This window comes from Arvicanthis niloticus, chromosome 1, assembly GCF_011762505.2.
Source record: "Arvicanthis niloticus isolate mArvNil1 chromosome 1, mArvNil1.pat.X, whole genome shotgun sequence".
In the NCBI taxonomy this organism is placed as follows: domain Eukaryota; kingdom Metazoa; phylum Chordata; class Mammalia; order Rodentia; family Muridae; genus Arvicanthis; species Arvicanthis niloticus.
This window is the reverse complement of record NC_047658.1, coordinates 164,250,621-164,269,686: the sequence shown is the minus strand read 5'-3', so window position 1 is coordinate 164,269,686 and position 19,066 is coordinate 164,250,621. Positions and strand designations below refer to the sequence as shown.

The 19,066-nt window shown below is 47.1% G+C and overlaps 1 protein-coding gene across 7 annotated transcripts in view; it reads left to right on the top strand.

Moving 5' to 3' along the window:
• Gfra1 (GDNF family receptor alpha 1) overlaps window positions 1–19,066 on the top strand; it is a 217,590-nt gene that overhangs the window by 145,891 nt on the left and 52,633 nt on the right. For all 7 annotated transcript variants that reach the window (XM_076925869.1, XM_076925841.1, XM_034502051.2 and 4 more), the window contains one exon: window positions 4,526–4,862. In XM_076925869.1, coding sequence (XP_076781984.1) covers window positions 4,526–4,862 — 337 coding nt within the window. The remainder of the gene's footprint in view (window positions 1–4,525; window positions 4,863–19,066) is intronic.

Below are 19,066 nucleotides of genomic sequence, written 5' to 3'. Positions count from 1 at the left end.
TGGAGGTGAGGTGGCCTGGAGTCAAGGGTACAGACTCCAGGAGCAGATGAGAAACGCAGCATTACCCGTCTGAGCACGGCTGCAAGCTCCTTTAATACCCTCCACCTGTGCCCCATTGGTCCCAAGAAAGCATCTCTTCTAAACATCAGTTTCTGATTGGCTGGCATTGTCTGTGCCAGCAATCTTTGGTCTCTCAGGCAGTCCTCAATTAGGTCCTCCTGCAGGAGATGCTTTTGAGGCTGTGCAGCCCCAGGGTGTTTACTTAGAGGTGGCCCTGCCATTCCTGCTACAGGTGATGTTCCTGTCTGTAAAGCATTGGCTTCGTTAGAATAAGGAGCTGAGTCCAAATGCCCAGGACACACATGAAAGCACACACAGAAGAATCTCTGATCCCAGTGCCAGGCTAGAGGGGACAGACAGGTTCCTGAAGCTCCCTGGCCAGCCAGTTTAGTTGAGTACGTATGTTCCAGGTCCTGTGAGAGATTTTGTCTCAAAAACTAAGATGCAGAGTGAAGAGGAAGACACCTGACATTGTCTTTCCACTTCCCTGTGTACACACAGACATCTGTGCACATGCATAAACGTGTACTACACTCACAAACACACAGAGAAAAAATTACTTGCTTATGTAATTTTATAAACGTTTAAAAAGCAACTTGAGGAAACACAAAAGTATACATCAGTCAAGTGTTTGTTAAGTTGTATGGGTTACTTCCAAAGAAAAAGCAATCCTGTGGGTGTCACGGGTTGGCTTATTATTTGTATTATAGTGTTATGTTAGATTTGTAAACAAAAAAGAGCCTTTGCTTGTTTACACGCAATTATAAAAACGGCACAAATAAACGGTAAAAGGTCAAACTTTGAAATCAGCAGGAAACAAATGGATAACATTAGTTTAATGTAAATGGTGACATTGCTTTGCCCAGACTAAGAGAATTCTTACCATGGAACGAACCTGAGAACGGGTTCATTTGTGATACCTATTACATGCAGTGACATCTTCTCTGCCACTGTTCCCTGTGTGGGGCTACATGCACTGTTGGGTCATGCATCGCTAGCTGTATCCCTTATGTGTAAACCACCTCTGTATCACAGTTATTTTTGTTTTATGTAGAATTCAGAAAATACCATTCATTAGATATCAATGCACACACAAAGGTTCCGTCATCTCTCCTCGGGGCCTACCCCAGGGGACACGGAATAAGAGTTTATTAGTTTTCACTTATCGTAAAGCATTCATAGGGGAGAAACCCAGAGGACTACAGACATGCAAAAACACAAATCACCATCCTTGGGTCCAGCAGCCCAGCATTAGACATCTCAAGGGTTCAGGTATCATGTACCTGTCACGTATGAAGTCTAAGTACTATCCCTCGGTACCACACAAACTTTGTGGCGATACACACTAGTGTTCTCAGCACTGCAGGGGTACAGGCAATGGGAGCAGAAGTTCAAGGTTGTCCTTAGCTACAAAAACAGTTCAGGGGCATCCTGGATTTCATTGCGTAAAGCCATGTACTTATAAATGAAAAGAAATTGCCAGGCAATGCTGGCGCACACCTTTAATCCCGGCACTTGGAAGGTAGAGGCAGGTGGATCTGAGTTCAAAACCAGCCTGGTATAGAAAGTGAATTCCAAGATAGTCAGGGCTGCACAGAGAAACTCTGTCTCAAAAAACTAAACAAACAAACAAACCAAAAAGAAACCTTTAAAGTGAAGGCTGTCAGTTGTTAACCAGGTCCAGAGACTGGTGTCCGTGTCAGGGCTCACAGTGGCTGTGGTGTCCCTGTCAGGGCTCACAGTGGCTGTGGTGTCCCTGTCAGGGCTCACAGTGGCTGTGGTGTCCCTGTCAGGGCTCACAGTGGCTGTGGTGACTGTGTCAGGGCTCACAGTGGCTGTGGTGTCTGTGTCAGGGCTCACAGTGGCTGTCTCCCTCTGAGAGTCCTGGATTCTGAGAGTGAAGCAGAGAAGCAGAAAATAGGAAGACCACGGTGGACAGAGAGTATCTTGTGCTTGATGCAGTGACAGGGCTGGGACAGCTGCACTGCTCACCTTGAAAGACTGGAGGTTCAGTTTACCAGCCTCCACACTGAACCTGCAGGTCTCCAAAACCACAAGCAGAAACATGGACCTGGGATCAGAGGCTCTCAGCGTGTGGTGCCAGGCTATAATGTAGTTTCCCATGTGAAGTATTTTCTTAAAACTTCTTTTTTGTTTTGTTTCAAAAAAAAAGACTTTTTTCCCTCCCCTTAGGGAAAAAACCTTGAAATTCTAGAGTTACTTCCTGTGTCCTTTAGGTGTTCGCTTTGTAAAAACTATTTTTGAGGTTATAATAAGAATACCTAACATGCAGTCACCCTCTTCCCCCCAGTAATATAAAATACACTTATTACATTTTGATTTATCTTGTGTGTGTCTACGGAGGGTAAGAAAGCTATGGTGTGGAGGTCAGAGGGCAACTTGTGTTAGCTGGTTCTTTCCTTGTACTGGGGGTCGCAGCAAACACCTTTACTGGCTGAGCCATCTCAGCACCTCCTTTCCTCCCCTTCCCCACCAAAACGTAAGACTCAATACAGGATCAGTAACTTTAGACAGATTCTTGGATGGAAGATCTCTGGACTTGAAGCTGGAATTTTGCAACTGTTAGATAGCAACTAGCTCCATGCCCTGCCCTCAGCCCAGAACCTTCCATTTCTGCTAAGATGTAGCGTTTTCCATCCTTCCATGAGTGGAATCATGCTTGCTTTTTCTTCAGACATTGACTCACTTCACTGAACCTAATGTCCTCAAGTTTCTTCTATATTGGCGGGTTGCAGGGCTTCCTTCCTTTTTAAAGGCAGGGTAATATTCCCTTTGCCCTTATATACCTGTTAGTCTAAATTTCAGCCCCACTCAGCCCACCTGAACCCTTTCCTTTCTTGTTAGTTCTCCAGCCTCTTGTAATTTCCCTAGTGCCTGTCTTCATTTGGGGACCATGCTAAGAAAGAGCGAACAGAGAGGCGCTGAGCCTGAGGAGACTTGCTGGGGAATCTAATCTGTAGGATGCTAGTTTGCTGCACCCTGCTTGCTCTGGATGGTTAAGGGCATAACTGCCTATCAGCTGCTATGGACCACCTTAACGGAGAGTGAGCTCTGAAAGCTTCCTTTACTTCTCTTTCTCTAGAGAAACTCCTTTGTAAGGGTTGTGACAGTTACTTCTGAATGTCAAGTAGCCACAACCTAGAATTTCTGGAGTAGAGTCTTATTTGAGTAATGGTTGCTCTGTGGCCATGTCTCTGGGGCATTGTCTACATTGTTAATTGAAGGAGTTAACTGGAGGAAGACCCAGCCCACTGTGAGCGGCACCATTCCCTAGGTGGAAGAAGCGAGCTGACTATAGAGTGAAGAAAGCTAGCAAGTGGTCAGCATCCATTTCTCTCCGCTTTTGGCTGTGGATGTGTGTGTGTGGAAGCTCTTTCAGACCCCATCCTGGCTTCTCCTCTGTGACAGACTGTGATGAACCCTTTCCCCCTGCACTGTCTTTTTGTTAGGGTGTTGGTTGCAACAAAGAAACTAAAATGTGGATCCTGAGCTTGTCTGTTTACATTTACTTGAAACATCTCCATTGCTACTGGCCCCTGCAATCTGTGCAGTCTTTAAGTGGAATCTGCCTCCTGGAAGCCCTCACCCAGACCATATAAGAGCAGCCCACAGTGGGCAGCACTGGTTTTCCATAGAAAGCTTAGACAGAAAGCTTTCTAAGCATGGGCATAGAAAGCTTGAGCAGAAGGCAGCATATGTTCTGTGGTGTTCTAAACTGGTGGAATATAAGCCCAGGGAAATTCTATCCAAAATCCTAGCTGTGTTGTCCTAGCCAGTGTTCATACAGCCGACATTTTGCATGTGGTGAGTTAAGTGGTAATTGAGGTTTGCAAATTTTTATGTGCTGTATTCTGGTTTTCTTCCAATGGCCTGTGAGCTGAAACTTAGACATGGATTCTCTGGAGTTGCTTCTTCCTGCTTAGAGAGACTGGCATAATATTTTGTCTTCTGGGCTCAAATAGCCATGTAATTACTCTGTAATCATATAGTAATTAGCATGTTCTATACGCATTTATTACATAATTATATTCCTGGAGGATTGCATGGCAATTATACTTGCATTCACCATATCATTTTATATACTGTATCACGAACAAGTATGTAATTTGTTACTGTTTTCTTTGATCCTGATTTCCGTTTACCAAGCAGGAGCTGAAAACAGTTCTCCAGTTGCCTTGTTTACTGGTAGCTGGGCAAATTCCCGACTTCCCGTGGCCTGGGTCCATGGCTGTACATAGACATCTAGGGACTACTGTAGGCTCTCACCCTTTGCACACTAACTTCCTCTTTGTTGTGGACCATTGTTCTGAGCTTTGAAACTTCCTGGATTCTATCTATAGTGTGTGCATGGCTGGGTGAAGGGCAAGGCCTCTGGTGTTGTGGGGTGCACATAACTGCACTTGCACATGAGCTCTGTGATCACCACTCTTTCTCTGCCTTGCAGTGGAGCACATTTCCAAAGGGAACAACTGCCTGGATGCGGCCAAGGCCTGCAACCTGGACGACACCTGCAAGAAGTACAGGTCCGCCTACATCACCCCCTGCACCACCAGCATGTCCAATGAGGTCTGCAACCGCCGCAAGTGCCACAAGGCCCTCAGGCAGTTCTTTGACAAAGTTCCGGCCAAGCACAGCTACGGGATGCTCTTCTGCTCCTGCCGGGACATCGCCTGCACCGAGCGGCGGCGGCAGACAATCGTCCCTGTGTGCTCCTATGAAGAACGAGAGAGGCCCAACTGCCTGAATCTGCAAGACTCCTGCAAGACAAATTACATCTGCAGGTGAGTGTGCTGTCAGCAGGTGGTTAATGGCCTCGAGGAAGCCTGGGTCCCCCTGCTCCAGCTGCCAGGCTGCAGGTTTCTGTGCTGCTCGAGCAAGGCCACCGGCTAGGTCTTCTGAGTGGATTGGTAAAAGTTTGACCTCTGCATCGGTAGCAGCTTCACGAGTGTTCTGCTCTCACACTCGGGATGGCCTCATCTTTAACTGTGGAATGCCTTTAAGCAGAAGGGGAAAGTCCTTTAAGGTGAGGGGGGCACCCAGGTGAGATGAGGTGGCCATGTGCCCAATCAGGTTCCCAGGGGCTGCCAAGCCTGGAAAGGAGCTTGCCTGTCTTCAGTTCAGTTCAGAGATACAGGCTCTTGTCTGCAGGTGCAGAAAAAAAGGAAGAGACCAGACAGTATGTGTCAGCTGTGTCCAGCTGTGTGTGTGTGTGTGTGTGTGTGTGTGTGTGTGTGTGTGTGTGTGTGATATTGTAGAAAACATGTTTCCTTTCTTGTTTTGACCATTTATTGGTTTCTCTTAAACCTTTGAAAGAGTCCATAAACACATTCTCTGTGGAAAGAGAAGGAGGTTGGGAGGAAGAGGCCTTGCACTAGCCCCTTGTGATCCCAACCCTCCAGCCACACTGTTGATGGGTTGATGTACTTCCTCCAAGAACTTAGAGCTGAGTTCAGTCACTGTTAGAAACTAGGAGGTGCCAGAGAGCAGAGATTAGCTCTGCACACTGCTGTGTGGTACTTTCTGAAGAGCAGGCCGAATCCTGAACTGAAGACAGGTAGAGCATCATGTCTGTACCATATGCACTTCGCCCTTAGGGTTGGGCACAGAGGACTTCAGTGCCTCTGTGAAGCTGACTCTGTGGGTGTGTTGCAGGTGGACAGAGAGGTGAAACTGTCACCAGGTACCTAGTTGTTTTATAATAATAGATGATCTGTTTATAAAAACTATGGATGGAGAGAAAACATAAGGCCTGGTATTGTTGCATGAGATATTAGAAAATTCAGGCAGTTTGGCTAGTTCCCAGCCTGACCACCATGTTCCTGCTCTAAGTTTCCACACTGACGGCACTGGCTGGCTGGCCAGTGGCACCAACCCAGGACCCATGAGACGTTGGAGTAGCTGCTGCCTCCGACGGTCAGCTCCGTGGAGTTCACAGCTCTACACATGGGTCAGCCCCACCACCCTGATAGTACTTGACTCCACCCCAGATAATAACCGCCATCCTCATGGTACCCTGTAGAAAGAAGACTCTTAATGCTTAAAGATTAACCAAATAGATTTATAAATCAGCAAATAGTCAACCCACCAGATGCCTATACAATTAGAACTGTTTTTTCAAATATCTAACCTTGATAATAATAACTACCTTGGATAGCTAGAGACACGAGGGTAACATCCCCTATCATCTCACCTCTCCTCCTCTCCCTTTCTCCCGCGTTCCTTCCTCCACCCCACTCCTAGCCCTGCCTACCTCTTTTCTAGCCAATGACAGAGCTCCACTGCAAATACAATGGGCAGAAATGGTTCTGCCGCATGGTGTCTTAGTTCAAATTAACAGTGAGTCTTACTCTGGTGGATAGGACCCCATTCTTTCTTTAAAGAAATAGTGACCAAAGGAAAAGCAAAAGTCTTTGTAAGCGTAACTGCCCTAAGCTGAAGATACACCTTCTCCGTCATGTCTTTCTTATGTTCATTCTTTCTTTCTGTGTATGTGTGGGGTGAAGAAGGGTTTGGGGTACATACAAACATGCTCATGCATGTGCACTGAGGCTATAGGCCAGCCTCTGATGTTGTGGGATACACATAAACGCACTTGTGTATGTGCACTGAGGCCATAAGCCAGTCTCTGATATTTCTCAATTCTGTCTACTTTGTTTCTTGAGACAGGGTTTTTCACTTCACGTGGAGCTCACAGATTCTGTGGGGCTGACTGACCACTGAAACCCTGGGATCTGTCTGTCTCTGCCTCTTCTGTTCTGAGATTACAGGTGCACATCACCAGGCTTGTTCTTTTCACGTGGGTTCCAGGGCTCACTCTCAAACCCTCTTGGTAGAGATTTTCTGAGGATAACGGGCATACACCTGCGTGTGGCTGTTTGTTTGCTTTGCTGAAAGAAGTGATCTGTTGTTCTTCGAGGAACTTGAATGAAACTTGACAAGGGGCAGTTTGTGTGCAGAGAAGAGTGGCTCTATTTCCCAGCCACTCGTCCTCAGGGTCATCTTGGGAGAGAGGGATGCCATAGAATGTCTTGAGATGGAGTAGGCCACAGAAAACCTGGAGCCCTGTGGGGTTGGGGGAAGCAGACACAGCTGAAGGCAGGATGGGGTAATGATGGAACCTGGCTTTGCAGGCTCAGGAATTCTGAAGAACCCTGTTCACTTTGAGCATAAAGGATTACCCCTGTATTTGAACAGGAAGGACTTGATTTCTAGTGTCTTCTTTGGCTTAAAACCAGGCGCTTCCTTCCTAAGACATCAACCTAGTCACTACTGGGTCTGAGGAAGGAAATGTGGGCTCTGAGTAGGAAAGGTTGTCAACAGGTCCCAAGTAGAGAATGGATCAGCATCTCCCAGTGAATAGTGGCTGACCAAGGAAATGAATCCCTCTCTTCAAAAGTTTGTATTGCACATGGCGTCCATGGAGAGTATGTGACACATTCACACGCTCCAGAAGCATACAGTGAGTGGTGAATTTGTCCATTCCACACACTGTATTTACACACACACACACACACACACACACACACTGCCATGTGCTGCTACAGACGGAATCCCTGTGTTGTTGTAAATTTGTTATGTGGCATAGGATTCCTGCTTGGCTAGGGATGAGAACCGGGAGTTTGAAGACATGGAGGTCTCTGGGGAAGCGGAACCTGTAGATAATCCAGCGGATTGGCTGTTGTCTGGAGGCTCAGACTTACCCCACACAAGAACAAGTTCAACTGAGAGACACTCCCATAGCCAGGCATAGCCTCAGCTGAGGGAGCAGAAATGGAAATAGACTTGAGACAGAATAGTCCTTGCTGAACCCAGAGTGTCCCAGCCCTGGCAAGGCCAGAGTGGTGGGGACAGAAGCCACACACCGTGGGTTGGAATCCCTGTAAATTCCGTGGCATCTGGAGATGACATTTGTACTACAGTCTCTGCTGCTCTGGGCAGAGCTCAGAGACTTTGAGAGTCAGAGCTAGGCTTATCAGAGAGCCTATCAAGGGAAATTTATCTCAATGTGACCGATGGATTTTATACCCTGTCTTGAAACGTTCCTGGGAAGGTGACTCAGGGACTTCCCGGGTATTACCCCCTTGTTAGGTTAGTTAGCCCATAATGTCTTTCCAGAGCCTGGGCTTATTATTCACGATTACCCCCTCCCTTTCCAGTGTGGTAAATGTAATTTGAACCACTGAGTTGGCTAGCAGTGTTTGCTTTCAGCAGGTTTTATTAATCTTGTCTTTAATTTTATGCCTTTTATTTCATTTCTTCTCAATGCATCTTGAGGAAGTCTTCCTATACCTACCAGGGGCAGCAGCTGGTAGTGGCTGGAGCCTGGGGTTCTGTGGGCTCCCTGCTACAGTTAATCACCCCTCCAGTCCCAACCCTGGCTGTGGTGACTGAAGGGGCCCCTGTGAACACCCCTAACGGGAGGGGTGGCGGGAGGAGACACCACATGTTCCATACTTCCCTCTGCATGTTTAGACTTGCCAGAGAGCCCTTTCTGGCTTAACATCCTTGCCTATTAGAGAGCTGCTCAAGCTGATTAAAACTACCCTGCAAGTAATGTTTGCCTGCTGTGGCCTCGAGGTTTCCATCCGGAGGATCCCAAGGAGCCTCTGTATAAACCCCACCTCCCTTCTGCCTGTGCCTTCAAACAGATAGGAAGCTAGGCGACCTGAGGATTGTGGTTTGCCTCTGCTTTTGTTTTCTTTTCCTTTCTTTCTTCTTCAGTGAAGCTGACAGGCTCCTTCCCTCTTGGGGTGGTTGGGAAGGAGCGAGCTTGGCTGTTCAGGCCTCTAAGCTTCTCTGCAGCAAAGCATGCACTCAGGTGTTATCAGAAGGCTGTGATGAAATCTGAAAGCTTTGTGCTCCTCCCCTGGAGCACCGCTGTTCCCCTGGAGCACCAGAGCTCACATGCCAGCTACCCTCTCTTCTCCAGCCTCACTGTCTGGAAAGCTAACAATACCTAGTGTGGCCTCAAGGAAGCACGTCCTTCATTCCTGATGCAAATTACCTTATATACATTATTTAAATTTATACTCTGCCCACTCCCTCCCTTCCCCCCAACACGCCAGCATTCAGAGTAAGCTCCCGCTCTTGAATTCTGACTCAGGATAGCAGAGATTTGCTTCGACTGCTCTTACCTCTCTAATTAGTCACTCGGGTGCTCAGCTGTTCTCATTGCCAAGAGAATCTCCTCTTGAGCGCGCTTCTCCAGCTTGCCTTGAAGAATCACAGAGGTGGTTTCAACCTTATTCCTCTTCCAATGCCAACCAAAGAGGGATCCGGAGGCTGCCGAACAGGCCGCCTGTCTTGTAGCTCTCACTACTCTCTGCTGTCCTTGTTGAGTGGCTGGGGCTGCAGTGATCATTCTGTGCATGCATCGGAAACATTACAACACTGAACACTGGATGTCCGAGTAGGCACTAAGACTAAGCCCTTAGAGGGCTGGGTTCTTGGGGAAACTCAGCCAGAGCAAGCTGTCCACCTTAGAATGTGTCCCTGGTTCCCATTTGCTTGGCAGCATGCCTCTACAGGGAGAGAAAGTATCGTCTCTGAATTCAGTGATGCTGGTTTGCTGGCCATGGTTATCTACTTCTTTTTGACTATTCTGGTAACGTTGAACACCAAAAGGATGAGAGGCTGGGTACATGGAGCCTGCCTTTAATCTCAGCACTCGGGAAGCAGAGGCAGACAGATCTCCATGGGTTTGAGACCAGCCTGGTCTATATAGTAAGTTCCAGGCAAGCCAGGGATATATAGTAAGACCATCTCAAAGAAATCATCTGTGGTTAGAGAAACGGCTTAGCTGTTAAGAGTACTTGTTGCTCTTACAGAAGACCCAGGTTCGGTTCTGAGTACGCACAGGGGGTTCACGACCAGCCATAACTATAGATCCATGTGATGTGACCCCCCCCTTTCATTATCTTCTTGAGTACCAGTTATGTATATAATACACATACATACATGCAGGCAAATCGATCATACACATAAGAATAAATAAGTAAATATAAAATTATTTTTTAAAGGAAGGAGTCAGGGGCTTTAGGACCTCTGTCTCTGAAACACTCACGGATTTCAGAAAGTATACCTCTTCTTCCTCCTCCAAGTGTCCGGCTGTAAGTCTGCATATCTTCAAAATAATAGCTTGCCCGGCAGCGGTAGCACACGCCTTTAATCCCAGCACTTGGGAGGCAGAGGCAGGCGGATTTCTGAGTTCGAGGCCAGCCTGGTCTACAGAGTGAGTTCCAGGACAGCCAGGGCTATACAGAGAAACCCTGTCTCGAAAAACCAAAAAAAAAAAAAAAAAAAAAAAAAAGGAGAACACATCATGGTTAGGTTAGACCTGGACTTGTCTTGACATGTGGTTAAGTTCGAGAGAAATGGCTGAGAGGATAATTAATGCCTAAAACTGGATTAATTCGGTAGATTGATTTGCCACTTAATTTTATTTTACACTGATTCATTCACAAGTGGAAATCAGCAATTAAACAGTGCAAACTTTTGAACCATGGAAAGAAAGGTACAGGAATACGAGAGAACAAGAGAACACAGTGAAACACTTTCCAGTCCATTTGAACGGCTTTCATTTCACATGAGTACATGAGTGTCTTTAGCAGTGCGTTCAAGGCGCCAAATGTCGGGTTTTAACACGCCCCACCTGAGAGAGCTGTCTCTCGTACTTGTACATGTCTGAGTGACACAGACCTTGAAAACAGGGTAAGGATCTCCTTCAACACCCACTACCCCTTGTCTTTGGCTCTCAGGTGAGGCGGACATAGGTTCTTCTGGACCTCCACCTCAGGGATGTATGAACCAGATACAGTCTACTCCTTTGTCTTCCTGTATTTCTCTCCTTTGGCAGAAGGCAGGGTAAAGCCGTTTGTTTCTCCCAGAATCAATTACATTAATTAAAAAAAAAAAAAATCTGGATGGGTTTCCTCTGCTTTCTTCTCTCTGCCCACCATTCCGTACACTTGCCAAGCTCACTGTCTCTGATATCTCTGCTTGGGCCTCCCACCATCACCACCCTCAATGAGTCCACACCCTTCCAAAGTCACTTTCTCCACTCAGCCTGGAGACAGGAAGAGTCAGAGGCTGCTTTTATTATTTTTGCCTGCAGTGTCGATATCTGGATCTGGAAGGAATCTTGGCGCCAGAGCTGTTTTCCCAGCACTGATGAGCAAGAAAGGAAAGGAAAGAAAAATGTGGATGAGCAAAGCCCAGGAAGCCCAAGAGGGGCTTCTGGGTAATCACATGGGAGCAAATGTTCAGATCATGGGTTGCTAAGAAATAGAGAACCTGAAGCAGGAGGTGAAGCTGGAGACAAAGGAAACTCTGCATGATTCAAGTGAAGACCCCAGGACCTGCAGCACTGTGTTAAGTGCTAGATTTTATCCTTCAAAGAGAGAGCATATGAATGAGGCCAGGTGGGCTGGGTGTGGAGAGGATTAGAGGCCTTAGGAAGTTCCTGGGTTAAAGGAGAGATTAAAGGGCCTGAAAGGAAAGCACTTAGAAAATGTAACAACTGCCTGCCAAGGTAATTAATGACTGTTTGCTAAATGAGTAAATGAATGAAAATATACAATGTGAGAGTATGTGTCAGAGACAAGGTTGGCAAAACAGGGAGAGTTTAGAATGGGCCATATAGAGGCTGCTGTTGACTTGTGTGACAGGATTTGTCCTCATGGACAGGGGATGGGAAAAGAAATAGATGTCAGTTATTCAGACAGACAGTCATGTCAGTTATTCAGAGGGGAGCTCAGAGAGACACTGGATTTAGCATAGAGAGGTCTGGCTACACGAAGAAAAGGAGTAAGAAGTAAAGTACCACCCAACCCTGAGTGTTGGTAAGGACATCACTGGGCTGCATGCTTTATTGCTCAGACCTCACTAACATGGCCGCACTGATAAGACCTCAAGACCACTTTAGTCTCTGGTCATGCCAGTGGCCTTATAGAGGATACCTAAGAGGACAGCCAGAGGCACACAGCTCCTCTATACAGGATGGGGAGTCAACTCCAGTGTACTAACTCCAAATCCTGGTATCTGTCACTAGCTGCAAAAGATTCTTTGTTCTGACACAAATACAATGCTTCCACACTGTTTGGCCTTCCTACCTTTAGTTCCAGACAGACAAACTGATGGTCCTGAGTTAGACACTCTGCATGTCTCAGTAACTAAGACGGCCTCTGTTTTAAAGACTTTTCATGGCACTTAGGACATAATGTCCACCAGAGCCTCTTAGCATCATTTGAAAAGTGAACATGGCTTCCCAGGTTACACATGCTTATTAAATTCTTGCTTTATCTTATTTCATCCTGAGCACTCTGCTTGTTACAGAGTGGATACTCTGTGACAGCTTACTGACTCTGAAAGAGTTGTTTCCACAAATAGGAAAAAAACAAACACCCTCCAAGGTCACACTGATCTTCTAATGATTATCATTAACTCCCTATTTACACGAGGCACACTCAGCGAGTGTGTGTGTGATGACCTGGCCCTGGACATATTGGTCACACGTCTTTCTTCCAGATACTCAGGCTTGCCCCGTGTGATCCTTAAATCCCATTCCACTGTTACTCCAGTTCAATTCTTGACTCTCACTTAGCCAAAAGTAGTCCACATCAGGCACCTTGGTCATGCATCCTACGGTCTGTCACATGCTGACACCAGCTGTAAATAATCCGTTTCTGTTCTACTCCTGGGACATATCTAATAGATTTGCCTTTCTAACCCTCTTGCCCCAAGGCTACCCCATTCACTACAGAGGAGTTCTGTGCTAAATGGATATAGTATCTTAGTACAGGGCTGGGGAATGATACGGTTGGAACAGGACCTTAGGATCTTTCGTGGGAGCACTGAAGGAAGAGGAGTGAATGGGAAGGTCTCTGGGTCCATGGAGTTCAGACCACTTTGTCTAAAGCTATGGGCAGAAGAGGGAAGCCACATCTGATTCCCTCTCCTGCCCCAGTACAGCAGTCTTTTTCTCTTCCAAGATGTCCGCCAGTGGGTTCCTGCACTCAACAACGGTGGCCTCAGGCACGGGGATCACATCCCGTCAGGTCAGGCCCATAAGCTAAACAGTCACATTCAATTCTTCCCAGATCCCTACCTGATTCCAGGGATGGGGCTTCCACCTTTCACTGCTCCTCCTTTGCTTCACCTACTGAGCAAAGAACAGGGATAAGTGAGACCTCAGCCTTCCTGAGGGTGCGCCATCATCCTGACCCTGCGACAGTGGGAAGCATCCTCCGCAGACTGCATGCTGCCTCCTAGGCTGCAGATCTCTCAGCACAATACTACCTTTTTTGGTCATGCACAGTTGGTGGTTGATGTCGCCCCTGCAGCCCATGACCTGAGGAATTTTCATCTTGTACCTGGTTGCCTCTTACAGTATCCTGTAAGCCAGGAGGGGAGCATGCGTGTGTTTAATTACCCTCTGCTGCTTGAGGAGAACCTGTGGAGGACAAGGATAACCTGGGCAGTATGAACATCATACTCCAGAGCCAGCATGTGCTTTCTTCTCCTTGGGGTCTGTCTCTGGAATCCGGCCTGAGCTTCCTCTGTGGTCTTTACCACTGCAGCCTCCTCTTAGGCCAGCATGGGGCTGGGTCTCCCACAGACTTGTCTTCCTGCTTCCTGCCCATCTCTTGTTTCCACCCCTCCACGGTGTCCTGCCATTTTTCTTTCTGTGGGGCATTTCCAACTCAGTGAATAAGAAACTTCTCTGTAATTTCCAAAGGTGATTAATTATGCAGAAAATTTCACATGCAAGGAAAACAAGAATTTAAAAGAGCTATCAACATGAAAAGCCCCACACTCCACTGGAGTCTTGGGATTTTCTTTTCCTCCCACAGTTGTCAGTGTTGAGCAAGTGAGACAGGGCCTGGACTTCCACTCAGGTTATGATATGGACAGATAGAAGTCCAGTTTCACTTCTATGGTTGGGACCACCGACTCTGTCCTCACAAGCATGAGTTTAAAACAGAGGAAGCGTGTTGGCCGGTGACTGCACAGAGCACAGTGCTCTGTGTTGCATTTTCTCCTTTCTGTTTTATTTTTTGTACGAAAATTTCCAGATTAACATTTCTGTCCTGTAGCGGCAGAGTGTGGGATGTCTCCAGAGGTCACATCACTAACCTTTAAATAAAGCCCTCTTTTCCCTTTTGGTATTTGGGCTTCCAGAAAAAGTGGGAGCACAGAGGCAGAGGGGAAAAAATCTAGAGGTGCTTAGGGTATGTGCCATTTCCAGAACATTTTTTTGTAAAATGTGCAGTATTTAACATACGTGGATACGGTGAGATTCACCTGAGTGGAACTGGCCACCAGACTGCTGTGCCCACAGTGGTTAGACTTACCATTATTGAGGATGTGTAGGCAGCAGAGACAGGACTGGCAGTCTTGTGGGCTGGTGACAACCTCCCTGACCAGAAGTGAGGACTTAACAAGTCAGGGGTTCTCACCTCAGAGTGAGTCAGTCACATGAGGGGCAAAGGACCCTGGCTGACTCAGACGGAAGGAACCTACACATTCCTCCCCTGATGGTTCCACGCAGTGAGTCAGGCCATCATCCCATCGGGAAGCAAGCCACCAGCAGGGACAGAGTGGTTTGTCACACAGGACTCAGGAGCTTGGGGATATCACTGCAGGAATGTGTGAATGTCAGCAGCAGCTGAGTTTAGGGTATGGGTGAGCAACATTTATTTGACATTTACAGTGTGCCAAGCATTGTGCCAAGCTCTGTCCAGCAAAGTGGGAGTGGGAAGGCTGGGGATGTGAGATCCTAAGTCATTTACATGTCACCCATGTGGTGTGACTGGAATTTGAGCTCAGGAGGCCTGGTGGGCTGCATGGCCAGACATCTTGAATCTGGCCGCCTGCTGCTGGGCTAGGGGTGCCTGTTTCTGTGTGGCTGCCAGAAACACTAGGCAGGAGTCAATTTGGATGCTGGAGGTAACTTTGTTTCTACTTTCTGCCTAAATCCTTTTCAAAGGAAGAGTGTTTAGTGGCCTTAGCGTCTTGTCTGGACAGAGCTGCAGCGCCTGTTGGAAACACACTTAAAGATTTCTCATTAAAATAGCACATCTTCAGCCTTTTTTGGTTTACACTCTTGAAAAAGTCACTGAGAATCCCAGGAGGGTTTGTTTATACGGGTTAAGTCTATTAATACTTCCTATATTACATCAAAGCTGAAGGAATGTTTACATGCTAATGAAAAGCTCCATTTACATTTCACTTTAAAATAAATCAAGAAGCACGTTGTGTGTTGCTTTAAATAACAATCTATTTTGTTAGAAGTAGTTCTCACATAAAGCAACAAATATATGTAGGGAAATGCTTGGAAGAGTTTTCCACTCGTCAGACTCGGGTGTCTAGCGAGAAGACCTGTGGGCAGCCCCTATTTTCAGTTTGTGGGATTTTCACACCAAGGTCCTGTTGCTTCTCTGAGAATAGAAAATAAGGACATCATTTGACTGGAGAAACAAACCCACTGACCCCCACCCCCACCCCACCACAGAGCTCCATGAGATCATGAATCTCATCTCAGTGGATAGATGAGGGTAATCTTGGCTTGAGGCGTAGGTTCATATATACTGTCCTTCCCAAGGTCTCTGAACTGAGACGACAGTGTAGGTAGGTGTGCCTGCCCTGTGCCTGAGCTGCTTCACGTGTTGGCAAAGTTTGCCTAGGGGATGTCTGGGAACAGACACTGGAGCCCTTTTGGGTGGACTAAGGGTAGTGGTGAGAATGCTGGACTTTGCTGTCAGCCATGCTATGCTCTGAGGCTGCCAGGCAGGCTGCAGAACACGGTTCTGCATGATGACTTGCTGGGGAAAATGCCCTGTTGAAGACAGTGCCTTCATCAGTGCCTCTTCTTCCCAGAATGCTAGAGGATTCTAGCAGTGCACTGAGGTGTTATGAATTCTGTGTCCAGAAACATTTGTTAAAGCTTCCCTTCTGAGGTTGGGGCTTGAGGAGGTACTACAGGTAATTCTGCAGCTCCAAGTTCTGGCTGGAAGGTAAATATACATACAGCTCCCTCTACTTTCTTGGCCAATTTTATTTTATTTCTTAATTTATTTATTTTTTTTTTTTTTTTTTTTTTTTTGCCACAGAGAATAAAAAGGCTGCAATGATAGCTGACCTAAGTCAACCCTTAGAATTAGAAATACCAGATTCTTGTAATCACCCAGCAGTTGCTTACCTGGCTTTATATAACAGCTTGAAACGTCTTGGAACAAGGGTCTGGGTAGAGGAAATGCCTTCCCTTCTAGAACACTGTAGCAAAGGAGTCAGACATCACACTAGAAAACCTCTCTGTAGAAACAGGACAAAGGCCCAGAGATCGACCCCCCTATTAGAGCTTCAAGCTGAACCACACTCAGCTACAAATATGGCCTGTGGCTGTGATATTTCCTTCTTTGTTAGACTAGCTGTTTTGTGTGTTGTGGCTGGTGATTGGTTCATTGGTGGGGCATCAGATGCTCTGCAGGGCTCACAGGTAAGAGATAAATGGGGTGTCCTTATACTGAGGAGACAGGCAAGAACAGGTATCTATGTCACAACATAAGACCTGGAGAGAAGGTTCTGGAATTCCTCAGGAGGGTCTCTGGTGTTCTGCCTTTAGCCTGTGCTGGGATCAGTTCAGAAGCAGGAGGTCTGGTGTAGGACCAGAGAGTCTACAGTTTAAACGCCAGTGTTGCTACTGCTGCTGGTCTGGGGTCCACACTTGGAGAGCTACTGATTAGGGAAATGCTGGTCAGATGCTCTAGGCTGGTGGTCAACCCCCCTTTCAGGTCTCAAGATTAATCGATTGAGAAGAAACATACCTAGATCAGTGTTGCTGGGATCTGAGCCTTGGGATGGGGGACAGGGGTGAGTTGGGAAGAGGACAGTGGATGCTATAGCTGGGGTCTGGATTGTTGAGCCAGTTGGACATGAGCAGTAGAAAGGCACTGAGGCTAGGAAGTTAGTCATGGGCAGGAGAATAAGTGGGAACCCCTCGCTGCCTTGACATGGAACTATTCTTGGAAAGCTTTGGGAACTCACGGAGAAGGATTATAAAGTCAGGTGACAGCTTCTTACTCCTGGAGGATACTATTCCTTGAGTGTCAGTTGGCTGTGTGTACAGAGTATCTGAGGGAACAGCTTAAAGGGGGAAGACATTGTGTTGGTCCACAGCTTGGGATCACTTTGCTCAGTTTCTGGCCCTGTGGAGAGACAGTATTATGAGTTGGGAACATGTGGTACAAACTGTGTTCATGGTGGCCTGGATAGAGAGGGGACAAGAAACAGCTCCTAAGGACACAGCTCCAGTGACCCACTTACTCCATCTAAGCCACATCTCCTGAAGTTTCCAGAGCCCAAAATAGTCCCAACAACTAGGCACAGTGGTTTCAAAACATGAGCCCTTGGGGAAACACTTCATTTCAAAGCATAAAAATGTGGTGACCATGAACATGCTTAGATCCTTTCAGGGGTAGCCCTACTGCCTGTCAAATCTGTATCTTCATTTTGTACATAAAGGAGGAGACAACCATTTGTCCATAGGTTGACCTTGGCCTGAAATAGGGATGTAGTTGTCTGAGTTATAATTGAAAATGTAGTCCCAAACAGGGGGCTCCAGGGCAGTTATTTAGAGAGAAACCCTCCTTTCAACAGTGACCTTCAGAGCAGTCTTTGTGCCCCAAGCTACTGCAAGGACAGCTTATGTGTTCTACTCTGTTCCTCCTGCTACTTCCTCTGCATAGACACATCTTTGGTTGTCAGAAGGGAGTGTGGTGTGGGCCGGGCTGAGAGAGCCCTCTATACTGCACATATGGGTGTATCTGGGTGTCTCAGGGTGCCACCAAATATTGTCTCACTGCATTTCTGATGCCAAGCCATGCAGAAGAGAGCCTCCCTGCCCTACCTGGGAGATAGACCAACAAGGACAGAGGGCACTGGCCTCAGGTACCTCCAGAACCTAGCCAAGTACCTTATCTCTCTTTGCCAAGTCTATACCCCTGTGAGTTTGAAACACCCTTCCTGGTTTCTTTGGACTACTCCCTTCTGTGGAGGAAGTGTGGTTCCTGCCACAATGTCTCTGGATGGTCAGAGTGGACACAGGAAGAACCCCAGGAGGAGAAACATCAGTATGTCTATCCAGGGCTATGTTGATGTAATGTTAGAGGCTGTCATCCAGTTCACTGTCCGTGGAGCTGTCACATGAGTATACGCCTTGCACGGGGAGACCAAGCCATGGGTGGATGAATTTCAGCAGTGGCCGGTTTCAGTATGGTCTTACACACTTTTCCATGGCACATGGTACCTGCCCAGTGGATGAAGGGTCCACATATGTGTCTTTCCTTCCAAGAGAGGTTCACAAGGAGATGGGCCTGGCAAGGCCAGCTTCAACTAGCTACAGCAAGGGAAGGAAGGTTGCTCTGGCCAGGGACCTCTACTGCCCAGAGTGATACAGACCTTGGGACTCCATACTGTTTAAGGTCTATGATGACCCTTAGGGATAACCAGTCCAGAGCCCGGGGACAGCGCTGCGGAGAAAGGGGCCCCAGACCCCAGGTGACTTCTTCTTAAGACAGTGCCACCAGGTTGTAGTTGAGCCATATTGTACAGTAACAACACACATTATATTTTATGTTTTCAATGGCAAGCACCATTAAACTGTGCTCACTCATTCTGCCATTGCACTTTATTGGGCCTAGTAGAGATCACTAAAATACATTCAGATCAGATTCAAGTTTCGTTTGTGTGAAATTCATTTCAAAATGGAGGCAGAAGTCCAAGGGCTAAAATGATGGAACAGGAAGTCAGGGCCACGTGGTGAGTGCACTAGGAGTGTGTGGGCTTCCTCTCCAAGGCTGGCTCTAACTCTAACCAGGTCCATGAATGGGCTGACTGTGGGCCTTGCTGTGCACAAAGGCTAACCCCAGCTAAGGACGTTGTATACCAAATGCTTTATGCTCCTATACCATCAGGTGCAGTGACAGAT